A 13,927-nucleotide genomic window follows, 5' to 3' on the forward strand; every position below is an offset into this window, starting at 1 on the left:
CCCTGATACCAAAACCAGACAAAGATATCACAAAAAAAAGAAAATTCCAGGCCAATATCACTGATGAACATAGACAAAAAATACTAGCAAACCAAATCCAACAGCACATGAAAAGGATCATACACCATGATCAAATGGGATTTATTCCAGGGATGTAAGGATTCTTCAGTACATGCAAATCAATCAATGTGATACACCATATTAGCAAATTGAAGGAGAAAAACCATATGATCATCTCAATAGATGCAGAAAAAGCTTTTGACAAAATTCCACACCCATTTATGTTAAAAAAACTCTCCAGAAAGTGGGCATAGAGGGAACCTACCTCAACATAATAAAGACCATATATGACAAACCCACAGTAAACATTATTCTCAATGGTGAAAAACTGAAAGCATTTCCTCTAAGATCAGGAACAAGACAAGGGTGTCCACTCTCGCCACTATTATTCAACATAGTTTTGGAAGTCCTAGCCATGGCAATCAGAGAAGAAAAAGAAATAAAAGAGTCCAAATTGGAAAAGAAGAAGTAAAACTGTCACTGTTTGCAGATGACATGACATTATACATAGAAAATTCTAAAGATGCCACCAGAAAACTACTAAAGCTAATCAATGAATTTAGTAAAGTCATAGGATACAAAACTAATACACAGAAATCTCTTGCATTCCCATACACTAACAACGAGAGATCAGAAAGAGAAATTAAGGAAACAATCCTATTTACCATTGCAACAAAAAGAATAAAATATCTAGGAATAAACCTACCTAAGGAGGCAAAATACCTGTACACAGAAAACTATAAGATACTGATGAAAGAAATCAAAGATGACACAAACAGATGGAGAGATATACCATGTTCCTGGATTGGAAGAATCAATATTGTGAAAATGACTATACTACCCAAAGCAAGCTACAGATTCAATGCAATCCCTATTAAATTACCAATGGCATTTTTCACAGAACTACAACAAAAATTTTTACAATTTGTATGGAGACACAAAAGACCCCGAATAGCCAAAGCAATCTTGAGAAAGGAAAACAGAGCTGGAGGAATCAGGCTCCCCAACTTCAGACTATACTACAAAGCTACAGTAATCAAGACAGTATGATACTGGCACAAAAACAGAAATATAGATCAATGGAACAGGATAGAAAGCCCAGAGACAAACCCACGCACCTATGATCTCCTAATCTATGACAAAGGAGGCAAAAATATACAATGGAGAAAAGACAGCCTCTTCAATAAGTGGTGCTAGGAAAACTGGACAGCTACATGTAAAAGAATGAAATTAGAACACTTCCTAACACCATACACAAAAATAAACTCAAAATGGATTAAAGACCTAAATGTAAGGCCGGACACTATAAAACTCTTAGAGGAAAACATAGGTAGAACACTCTTTGACATAAGTTGCAGCAAGATCTTTTTTGACCCACCTCCTAGAGTAATGAAAATAAAAACAAAAACAAATGGGACGTAATAAAACTTAAAACTTTTGCACAGCAAAGGAAACCATAAACAAGAGGAAAAGACAACCCTCAGAATGGGAAAAAATATTTTCAAATGAAGCAACTGACAAAGGATTAATCTCCAAAATATACAAGCAGCTCATGCAGCTCAGTATCAAAAAAACAAACAACCCAATCAAAAAATGGGTGGAAGACCTAAATAGACATTTCCCCAAAGAAGACATACAGATGGCCAACAAACACATGAAAAGATGCTCAACATCACTAATTATTAGAGAGACGCAAATCAAAACTGCCCTGAGGTATCACCTCATACCAATCAGAATGGCCATCATCAAAAAAATCTACAAACAGGAAATGCTGGAGAGGGTGTGGAGAAAAGGGAACCCTCATGCACTGTTGGTGGGAATGTAAATTGATACAGCCACTATGAAAAACAGTTTGGAGGTTCCTTAAAAAACTAAAAATAGAACTACCATATGACCCAGCAATACAACTGCTGGGCATATACCCTGCGAAAACCATAATTCAAAAAGACACTTGCACCCCAATGTTCATAGCAGCACTATTTACAATATCCAGGACACTGAAGTAACCTAAATGTCCATCAACAGAGGAATGGATAAAGAATATGTGGTACTTATATACAACAGAATATTACTCAGCCATAAAAAGGAACAAAATTGGGTCATTTGTAGGGATGTGGATGGACCTAGAGAGTGTCATACAGAGTGAAGTAAATCAGAAAGAGAAAAACAAATATCACATATTAATGCATATATGTGGAATTTAGAAAAATGGTATAGATGATCTTATCTGCAAAGCAGAAATAGAGACACAGACATAGAGAACAAATGTATGGATACCAAGGGGGGAGGGAGGGTGGGAGGAGTTGGGAAATTGGGATTGACACATATACACTATTGATACTATGTATAAAATAGATAATTAATGAGAACCTACTGTAGAGCACAGGCAACTCTACTTAATGCACTGTGGTTACCTAAGTGGGAAGGAAATCCAAAAAGGAAGGGATATATGTATATGTATAGCTGATTCATTTTGCTGTACAGTAGAAATTAACACAACATTGTAAAGCAACTATACTCCAATAAAAATTAATTTAAAATAATTTTTGTTAAGAGGGTTAAAAAAACATGAAGTGCTTGGAGAAAATATTTGCAAATGAAGCAACTGACAAAGGATTAATCTCCAAAATTTGCAAGCAGCTCATGCAGCTCAATATCAAAAAAACAAACAACCCAATCCAAAAATGGGCAGAAGACCTAAATAGACATTTCTCCAAAGAATATATACAGATTGCCAACAAACACATGAAAGGATGCTCAACATCATTAATCATTAGAGAAATGCAAATCAAAACTACAATGAGATATCATCTCACACCAGTCAGAATGGCCATCATCAAAAAATCTAGAAACAGTAAATGCTGGAGAGGGTGTGGAGAAGAGGGAACACTCTTGCACTGTTGGTAGGAATGTAAATTGATACAGCCACTATGGAGAACAGTATGGAGGTTCCTTAAAAAACTAAGAACTACCATATGACCCAGCAATCCCACTACTTGGCATATACCCTGAGAAAACCATAATTCAAAAATAGTCATGTACCAAATTGTTCATTGCAGCTCTATTTACAATAGCCAGGACATGGAAGCAACCTAAGTGTCCATCAACAGATGAATGGATAAAGACGATGTGGCACATATATACAGTGGAATATTACTCAGCCATAAAAAGAAACGAAATGGAGTTATTTGTAGTGAGATGGATGGACCTAGAGTCTATCATACAGAGTGAAGTAAGTCAGAAAGAGAAAAACAAATACTGTATGCTAACACATATATATGGAATCTAAGGGGAAAAAAATGGTCATGAAGAACCTAGGGGCAAGACGGGAATAAAGACACAGACCTACTAGAGAATGGACTTGAGGATATGGGGAGGGGGAAGGGGAAGCTGTGACAAAGTGAGAGAGTGGCATGGACATATATACACTACCAAACGTAAAACAGATAGCTAATGGGAAGCAGCCGCATAGCACAGGGAGATCAGGTCTGTGCTTTGTGACCACCTAGAGGGGTGGGAGGGAGGGAGACACAAGAGGGAAGAGATATGGGAACATATGTATATGTATAACTGATTCACTTTGTTATAAAGCAGAAACTAACACACCATTGTAAAGCAATTATACTCCAATAAAGATGTTTAAAAAAAAAATGAAGTGCTTTCCCCAAGGTCATGTACCTGGCAAATTTTTGTTTCTAAAGGATGGACTGAAACCTAGGAATCTGGGTCCAGACCTGGGACTTTAGACACTTTAACAGACCCTATGAAGCCCTTGGCATCGTGCTGATACACAGTGAGGACCAGTGAGGCTCAGCTGCTGCTGCCATTATTATTGGAATTTTTATCTTATTTTCCCATTCTCTGACACACCAGAGCACTTACTGTCTGCACCTTATAGTCCTATGGACTTGTCCTAACCTTGTGTCATTCTCCAATGGCTTCCCCCATTGATGGCATTTCTCTCTGGCACAACTGCATTATGTGAAAGGCAGCATCAGCCTCCACACTGAACACAGCAAAGAGCTTGGCTCACTAGATGTGCTTGGTGATTAAGGCCTTGAGTCTCTCTGCATCTTTAGCAGTGACCAAGCAACACTCTAATCTCATCTAACAGTCCCAAAGTCAAGGTGGCTGTCTCTGTTTGACTTTCCAGGTGTCGATGATCTTCAGGTTCTTGGCCATGACCTTCACTTGGGAGGAGTGGGGGCAATTGGATCTGGCACAGAAGGCCCTGTATCAGGAGGTAATGCTGGAGACCTGCAGTCTTCTGGTCTTACTGGGTAAGGATCACCTCCCTCCCGTGTGGGGAACCCGCAGCCTCTTTCTTCATTTTACCCTCTCACTCCAGGCTTGACTGGTAGACAAGGCCCCTGGAGTCCACCCTCCCTCCCACCCATAACTCCTGCTGTGTTCCTGTCCCACCTCCTCTTTCCTGGTCTCCCTGTGTCCAGCCAAGCACCATGAAGGGCCAACAAACAGGAAGTAAAACCAAGAACTAAACGAAGCCCACCTTCACCCCAGTACCTAGTACAGGCTGGCCTTAGTCTGAGGCCCTTATTCCAGATTCTCACTGGAGCGAAACTGAATAGTCAAGCTTTGTTGGATTAGGTCCCCATAACCCAGTGAGCAGGGGCTAGAGATGAAGGACCATTTTCCAAAACGTCCATGGGTCAGGCAGGCCACCCAGCAACAGTGAAACTACACAATCTCGGTTTAAAGGCTTATTTTTTCCCCAGATGCCTGCATGATCATCCCTTGCTTCCTAAGGCCTGGGCCACAGTCCTCTGCTGGTACAGAAGATGGTGTTTGAGGGTGTGCAGACAATATCAGCTGGCATTGATGGATACCTGAGAAAGCCGTTCCTTTTCCCCTTCTCTTTCCTGCCTTCTGATTCTTGTCAGGAGAGTCTTAGTTTAGTGAGAAATCATTGATGTCTCCCCTAACTTTGGCTAATTTTCCTTTTCAACACGAGGAGCAGCCCCTGACTCATACTGCAGGGCAGGCCACATAAGCTTGCTGGAACTTATAACATTATTCTGTTTTCATTATTATATTTTGATGGTAACCTATTTGTGAAAAGGGAATCTAGTTTTACCATTTACAAGTGATATAAGATTCCCCTTCTGAAGAAATCAATTTAAGTAAACAAAATATGGGTCAACTTTTTTTTAAAAAGCAGTTTATAATAGTGAACACAGCTAATGCTCCCTGGTCACTCACACCCCATGGCAGGCCCTGTTCCTGACATGACTGTTGCTACTCCACTCATTCTCACAGTATCTTTTGCTCATTCTGAACCCAGTTCTCTCCCCTCCAGGAAGCTGCTGCCCAAAGACAACTAAGCCAGTTTTTAGCATGAGTTATTATTTGAATATGCTTGTTTATTTGAGGTATAACTTATATTCAGTAAAATGTACAGTCTTCAGTGTCTAGCTCAATTGTACATTTTTCTGTGTACCCACTCATATGACTTCCACCTGGATCAAGTTGTGGAGCATTTTTTGCCCCAAAGCAGGTTTTCCCCAGTCTCTCAGTCAGTTCCCCACCAAAGACACCACTCTGCTGACCTCCACACCCAGAGATTGGATTGGCCCGTTCCTGAACATTATATGAATGGAATCACACAGTGTACACTGCTTTATGTTTGGAGTCTTTCACTCAACATCCTTTTTTGTGAGATTCATAGTACAAGGATTAATTTCTGTCCTGAGACTGTTGATGCAGATGTCTTCTGCATTATACAGATTCCCTTTGCCTCACTTTGCACCATCACAAATCATAGCTCCAGAATAGCAGAACACTCAACATTTCCCAAATGAAACAGAAAGAGGTCAGACAGTCAGGCATCAGTTGACTTATACTTTTCAGTCCTCCCTGGGTACCTGAATCACTTGGAGAGCCTTTTTTTTTTTAACAGCTTTATTTATTTTTTATTTTTTTTAAACATCTTTCTTGGAGTATGATTGCTTCACAATGGTGTGTTAGTTTCTGCTTTATAACAGAGTGAATCAGAGTGACTTGGAGAGCTTTTAAGGCATTCTTGGCCAGGCTTCTTCCCCAGAGATTTCGTTCCTTTTGGCTCATGGTCAAAACCGGGCATTCTCAAGTGGTTCTGATGCCCAGGGAGGTTGGAACACTGAAAATAGCTTCCAAGATGAGGGTGTCACCTTCCTGGGGTCCCATGGCTGTGTATAAAGGGAAGGGTACCCTTGAATTTGATTCTGAGGGATGGAGATCAGGGGGAATGGGTGTTAGGTAGACAGCCATCACTACCCTCTACAGACCTTTGGTCCAAGGATGGTGTTTGTGCTCTTGGTTTCCAGGTCACTCACAGGTCAGCATTTTCTTTGCAGGTGCGGGAGCAGCCTCATTCCAAGATCCCATCCTTGAATATCATACTGAATAAGAGAGGTTCATTTGTGCCTTTACTCAAACACTGCTGTCTTGTTTTTCCATGATAGAGTATCCTATTCCAAAACCAGAACTGATCCACCTGCTGGAGAATGAGCAAAATCTATGCATGCTGAAGAGAGGCCTCTTCTAAAGTGCCTGTCCAGGTGGGTGACCAATAGCCAGCAGGTGGCGGGTCACTGCACCCTGCAGACCAGTAGGGGACCACTGGGAAGCCTCTTGTCGTGACCTCCCTGGGGGCCCAGCGGCCATGGAGCCCTTTGGCCTGTCCTCTCACCCAGTTACACTCTTCCCCATTACTTGGGAGGGAGTAGGTTGTCTTAGGTAAATGTCGGGCTGTAGGTTCCATATCTTTGAGATTAACACCTGGCTTTGTCTCTCTTCAGCTTTGTGACCATGGGGATGTTGAGTGATCTCATCATTGTTAGAAATAAGCTAAGTTAATGCCAGCTTATTTAAATTAATGCTAGAAACTATAATCTCAGCAGCTCAGCACAGGGAGTTTTGTTTTTGTCTTTTTCTTTTCCTCATTCATGTCAAGATCTGCGTAAGTCAGTGGGAAGCTCTGTACCACACAGCTCTTCAGGGAACAAGGTACCTTTTATTGTCAACATGTGGCTTAATTTAGGCTTTCCTGGCATTCTCTGTCCAGCAGAGGGGAAATGAGAGAGGAATGAAAGAAGTCATACCCACTTGTACACATAACATTGCCATCACCACTGCACTGACATCCCACTAATGAAACCTGGGCATTTGGCCACACCTGTATTCTCAGAGCTAGGAAATGGCTTAGCTGTGTGCCCAAGGAGAAGAGAAAATGGGTTTGGTGAACCTCTACTTGGTCTGCTACACTCAGTTAGAAAATGATAGTAATAATACTGGGTTGGCCAAAAAAGTTCGTTGGGGTTTTTCCATAACATCTTACAGAAAATCCCAAATGAACATTTTGGCCAACCCAATATTATCTCATTTTATCCCATTGGATTGTTTGAGGATCTAACTAGAAAATATGTAAACTTAGTATAGCACCTGACACATAGTGCCTCACAAAAAGTTAGCTTTGATATTGATATTGATATAATGTATGTAATGACATGCATCGTAATGAATAAGAGTAATATCATACGTTTCCTTCAGAGCTCAGATGAAAAGAGCCTTTCTTTCTCTACCATTAATACCTCCATTTATACTCTGCACCCCACCATTTCCCACCTTCTTTATCCATTTATCTCTCCATATATGCATACATTTTTCTCTTTGTCAATCAGACACTCAGAAGCAATCCTTTCCCCATGCCATCCCTTCTGTTCTGTAAAACGTTTAGGTGTCTTTGACCTTGCCTGTCCCACAGCTGGGCTGCTGAGAGCACCTGAAGCCATCACTGTGTTGATTGGCACCATATGAGAGTGATGGTCTCTCTTTCTCTGGTAGTCCCTCTGGCTGCACAGCCAGCTACATGCTTCTGCCCAACCCCTCCTCAGCTCCTTGGAGTTTGTTCCAAAATTTCACCCCTCTCCTCAATCCCACGTCTCCACGTGAATGTCTCAAAGGCATTTCATATTCATCATGCCTGAGAAGGAACTCATGATCTTGGCCACTCCTCCTACCTCCCTAGTTGTAGTGAATGACCCTGCCATCTAGAAATTGAGAAGGCAGGAAACACAGACAACAGCCCAACACCTCTATCACCATCAAGCCCAACATCTAGCCATTCCGAGGCCTGTCCATTCTACATCATATACATCTCCTGAATCCATCAGCTCATCAGCTTCAGCACTAACACCCTGTCCATGCCATCATTATCTCTCACCTGCATGATGCTGACAGACTCCCACCTGATCTCTGCACATCTGCTCTGTGCCTCTGGTCAGCTCTCTCTCCTGCATCAGCTTCCCCAGCCACTCAGACCTTATTACAAATTCGCAGTTGCTGAAGTCTCAGTAAATAACCAAATCCATGTTAAAAATATAATTGCTTCCATCTTCAACATTAGTGGACTCAACCTGGACTGAAGCCCTGCCAATGCGATTAATATGGGAAAACCCTTCTCAAGAGGGCAGGACTCACTCAGCACTACAGCACCCACACTGGGGAGAAGCCATATGAATGCACTGCGTGTGATGAGGCCTTCAATCACAGGTCACACCTCACAGAGAACCAGCATATTCACACTGGACAGAAAGCCTATGAGTGCAGTGAATGTGGAAGTACCTTCATAGACCACTCTGATTTTATCCAGTGGGGGAAAACTCTTGCAGGGCAAAGAATGTAGAAAAGCCTTTTGTGACAGCTCTTCCTTAACTTGACATACATGGATTCATGCTGGAAAGAAGTCCTATAAATGCAGTGAACGTGGGAAGACTTTCACTTACCACTCTGATTTTGTCTACATCATAGGACCCACCCTGGAGGAAAGGCCTTTTTACTGTAAAGAATGTAGGAAAGCCTTTTGTGACAAGCTATCCTCAATTAGACGTGTGAGGTCTTCTTCACTGGGGAGAAGCCCTATGAATGCAGTGAATGTGGAAAAGTTGTAAGCCTTAGTTCATCCCTCACTAGCCACTGAGGGATTCATAGTGGAGAGAAACCCGATGAGTATGAGAAACGTGGGTAGATCTTTCACGCATGGGCAAACCTCGGTCTACTTCAGAGGACTCATAGTAGGAAAATGCCTTTTGATTACAACCACTGTGGCAAATTGCTCAGTCAGTGGAATAATCTTACTCAACATCTGAGAATTCATATTGAAGAGAAACCCTATCATCCCTCAGGTACACAGTCTCTGCTGTAGCTATGCAGGGGTTCAGCTGCCTCAGGTAGCTGAACCCCTGCATCACAGAGGTTGGAGGTCCTCCTCTCCTAGATCACACCTTGGTTCCACACCAGGAAGATCTGTGCTATAACATGGCTCACACAAAAACACGAGCCTCCAATTGTCCCAAAGCAGGAATGATGCACAGTCCAATGGAGGAAGGACACCCTGGGGTTCAGTTCTCTCATTCAGTCTTCACTCCTGTGTCCAAAGGGGTCTGGTATGTTCCTGCTGGTATGATAAGCAAGAGTCTTGAGTCATCCTTCATCCACATTACCACACACTGTGTCCTTGACACATCATGGATAGTAAAGACACATGGGTGACTAAGACTTGGCCCTTGAGCAAGAATAGAACTCACCATATAGTGTGGGAAACACACATGAAAACAGGTGCAGCAAAACAACTCTGCTGCTACAAAAGAAACCTGTCCAGGGCCCCCAAAGGCATAAAGAAGAGTAGGTTCAAAACTTGGGTCTTGGAGGAAAGATGTACAGGGGCAAGAGTAGTCTAGTTGCTGGTTGCTAAGGGCTTGGATACTGAGTATAGATTGGAATTCCAGCACTTCTGAACTATTCCCATCACCAGACTTTGACAAGTCTCTTTTCCCCAGGTTTTAGCATTCTTGTCAGTAAAAATGGGAAGATGATCAATAAATTATAAAGCACAATAAGGAGAGCAGAATAGGTTTCATGCAGACTCCTTTGTAGGCATGGAAGCCGGGTTCAAAGATAGGGAATAGTATTCCTGCAAAAGACAATAGCATGGGCCAAGATTTTGAGGCTGCCAAGAGCTGGGCCAGTGTGGAGAGGAGGAGAGTGGCAGGCGTGAAATAGAGTGGGATGCAGAGATGGATGCACAGGTTTTTGTAGGCCACGTGAGAAATGTAGATTTTATCCTAATTGCTCTGGGAGGCTGTGGGAGGGTTTCACTAGGACAAAGACATGATCTGATTTGTTTTTAAATCTCCCTCTAACTAGTGTGTGAGAAATGTACTCAGTAGAGCCAAGAACAGATGCAGGGCATGTGGCCAAGCCGCAGTATAATCCAGGAGTGTGTTGATGGTGGACTGGCTCAGGACTGCAGTGTTAAGCTTAGAGGGAAGAGTATGACCAGGGACATGTTAGGAAGCAGAGCTAACAGGATGTATGGATGTATGGGTGGTTGAGATAAGGGGGTGAACCCCAGGGAATGACTTTTTCCATCTCTTAAAAACCCACTGCATACATGGGACTGCAGGGCGTGTCCTAGTCTCATGTTTAGATTTCTCAACCAGTACACAGTAACAGGTTGAGTGAGTGAAGCCAAAGGCTGCCATTTCTGGGGCATAGAAAAAGCAAGACTCTTCCCTGTCCCCAGGAGGGTTACTTGGGCAGTTCATTTTTCTATGGCTTTGTTTCTCTAACACAGAGGGGCCTTGGCCCTGCCCAGATTAGATGATACTGGGAAGGAGACCATGTCGGTGGTGGGCAGAGCTGCAGCTCTGTGGGGCACCATTCCCAGCTATTTACCAAGCATCACTGAGGGCAACTCAGGGATCTCTAGGTCTTGATTTCCTTCTCTGTAAACTGGGCAGGTCACCCCTCCAGGCTGCTGTGTAGATTAAAGGACACAGAGTCTGTACACATACGTATGCTTGATATATGAACATGTTTAATAAAGGGCAGCTATTTTTGTAATTACTATCACAGTTTTCCTTCTTTATACTGTCCTTTCCCCACCCCCATCTCCCTCACCAGAGAATGCTGCTGACCTAGGGATTTTCTGAATAAAAGCACATGTACTACAGTTTCCCAATGACATCTCAGCTGGCTTTAGGCCTTAACGTACGTTGGTTGTGACGCTGATGACCTTCAACATAAGATCTTGGCACCTCTCCAGCCAAATGTAGGACATCCCTACCCACCCTCTGTCTCCTTTTCCACTGGTGGTGGCTGAGGATGCCATGGAATTAGTCGTGCTTTGAATGAAAATTTAAATTCACTGAAAATTAAATCCCTCATACAGGGTATTTTGGGCCAATAAAGATCACTAACTGCTAATTTGAACATTTCTCTCATATTCACTTAATGTAACAGTTGATATATTTGGCTTTAAATATATTCTTCTATTTTGTAGATTTCTTTGCCTCACTGTTCTTTAGGTGGTCATTTTTTATAAAGTTTCCATTGATTACTTACTTACAATCCAAATATTCTTTCTTCTAGTTTGGAAGTGTATACCCTGATTCTTAGTATTGTTTAATCTAAAAATTACAAACACTTGTTTAACATAATAGAACAAGGAGTTTCAAACACTTTACCTTCCTCCTCCACCATATTAAGAGACTTAGAACATTAACCAATTTGTCCCATCTCAATATATACATATGATTAAAAAATAAAATATTGGTGTTCAATTTAAATATATATATACATGTTATTGAGGCTATACATGGTAATGCTACCATTCTAACTTCATAATGGAATATTATTCATGTTTTACACAGATAACGAGCACTTTTTAAATCCACAGATGCATCTCTCCTTGGATCCTCATTTCTTCTGTCATCGCAGATCTTTCACCTGGGATCACTTTTCATCATCATTGTATAGAAAATCCTTAAAGAAGAATTTTGTTTTCTGCAGGTTAATTTTACATTAAATTTCTCATTTATGACGTGAAGTAGTTTATTTCATACTCTTGCTTCAGAAGCACTATTGATTTGTTTAGGAAGCTAGGTTAGCAGTTATTTCTTCAGCAGTGTGAACAGGTCCCTTCCACTGTGTCTCTGAACCACAACTGTATGTTCGTAGTCTCCAGGTCTGAGGTTAGGTTAGGAACAGAAATTCTAACATTGATGGAGGCAGTGATTGAATGGGCTGTGGGGTTGTCACATGAAAAGGATGAGCGTGCTGGGGGTGTGAGAGAAATAACATAACAGGTATCTCGTGGCCAAATTGATTGATCGTGTAGAAACTGGCTAGGTGCTCAGCAATCCCTTTTTGTCTTCCTGGACACCCAGCTTCCCTTACACTTAATTGGTGCTCGCTTGCGGATGGCAGGTTCAGGTGATGGGCTGATGAAGTCTTGATGAGGGCGGTCCCTGGTGTCTCTGAGTCACTGGTCATCAGGCTGTGCCATCTCCTGGTCAAACATATGTACCTGGGTGTGGCTGCTTTGAGAGCCAGAGGGGAGGCAGGAGCAAGGTGAAGTTCCTGAGAATTAGAGATGAACGGTGACTTGTCAACTGCTGTCACACTCTTGAAATCATGTCACTTCCACTTGAGCTTTGGCCTGAGGGCAGTTAGACATGATGTTGTCAAGTGTCGAATCATATGGCCTTGTAAGAATTCGCCTGTTAGACAACAGGCCTGCCTATAGTTATGAAACCCTTCTTCGTGATCTATTTTTAAGAATAAAAAATTTTAAAGGAGCCAACTGGTGCAAATTAGGTTTTAGTCATGTTGAGTCTGACGTTGCAGAGACCCCTGAGTGGAGGTTATGAATAGGCAGAACTAGACACACAATTATGGTCTGCTGGGGGGGCTTTCAGGTTACAAGCATCCAAACCGTGGCATCTGGTGTATGGCTGAGTATGGAATTGTGGGTTAGATTTAGGAGGTGGAATCTTCTGGTCATGGTAGCAACAAAAATGCAAGGAAAGAAAGGAGAGGGTGGGGGCCGAGGACCGTTTATCTTGCTCGGGCAAATGAGTGAGGATGATGGGCATCACAAGGACAGGAGAGCGAATACAGTGACCATGAGGGGTGCCTGCAGGAAGATCAGGGTCTAGCAGGTGGCCAAATATTCCAAGGGGGAATGGATTTTAAATTTATTTATTTAATTATTTACCTTTGGCTGTGTTGGGTCTTCGTTTCTGAGCAAGGGCTTTCTCCAGTTGCGGCGAGCGGGGGCCACTCCTCATCGCGGTGCGCGGGCCTCGCACTGTCGCGGCCTCTCCCGTTGCGGAGCACAGGCTCCAGATGCGCAAGCTCAGTAGTTGTGGCTCACGGGCCTAGCCGCTCCGCATCGTGTGGGATCTTCCCGGACCAAGGCACGAACCCGTGTCCCCTGCATTGGCAGGCGGATTCCCAACCACTGCGCCACCAGGGAAGCCCCCGGAAATGGATTTTAGATGGATGCTGAGGTTTAGCAGGAATGGAAGTAAAATTACAATAAGGCCTGGCCTAATGCTTATTCACCCCTCTGTGGACATACCAGGCTTTTGACCTGGTGACCATTGGTGATGAAGGGACAGAATGTGCAACACAGATGAGAAAATGATTGAGGGCATCAGACATCTGTGTGTAGTTATGACTGAGGTTGAAGCCAGCAACAGAGCCCGGTGGGAGGCCGTCAGAGCAGGATTGGGTGCCGCCCTTGCCAGTGGGTTAAGTCATGTCTCCCCTAAAAGATATGTGGAAGTGCTAACATGCAGCACCTCAGGATGTGACCTCACTTGTAATTAGTCTTTATAGAGGTAATTAAGCTAAAATGAGGTCATTAAACTGGGCCTGAATCCAATATGCCTGGTGTCCTCAGAAAAAAGGGGAAATGGACACGGAGACAGATACAAAGGGAAGATGATGTGAAGACACACAGAAAATGGCCAGGTGACTGGAGCAATACATCTACAAGCCAAGGAACACCAGGGACTGCCAG

The 13,927-nt window shown here is 42.8% G+C and overlaps 1 protein-coding gene across 4 annotated transcripts in view; it reads left to right on the plus strand.

The window, feature by feature from the left end:
• Positions 1-12,834, plus strand: part of LOC309648819 (zinc finger protein 550-like) — a 29,070-nt gene extending 16,236 nt beyond the window's left edge. Inside the window, exons 4-6 of one of the 4 annotated variants that reach the window (XR_014256819.1) lie at positions 4,214-4,340; positions 6,522-7,065; positions 11,798-12,834. Coding sequence is in view for 3 of the 4 variants with exons in the window: in XM_082437915.1 (XP_082294041.1) it covers positions 4,175-4,340; positions 6,522-6,604 (249 nt within the window). In the remaining variant the exon portion in view is untranslated. Of the gene's footprint in view, positions 1-4,174; positions 4,341-6,521; positions 11,695-11,797 lie in introns of those variants that run through there. The other 3 variants (XM_082437915.1, XM_082437917.1, XM_082437916.1) reach the window with 3 other exon arrangements.
• Positions 12,835-13,927: the final 1,093 nt, after the last annotated feature.

The sequence above is a fragment of the Balaenoptera physalus genome (genome assembly GCF_965194825.1).
Source record: "Balaenoptera physalus genome assembly, chromosome: 19".
Classification (NCBI taxonomy): Eukaryota; Metazoa; Chordata; class Mammalia; order Artiodactyla; family Balaenopteridae; genus Balaenoptera; species Balaenoptera physalus.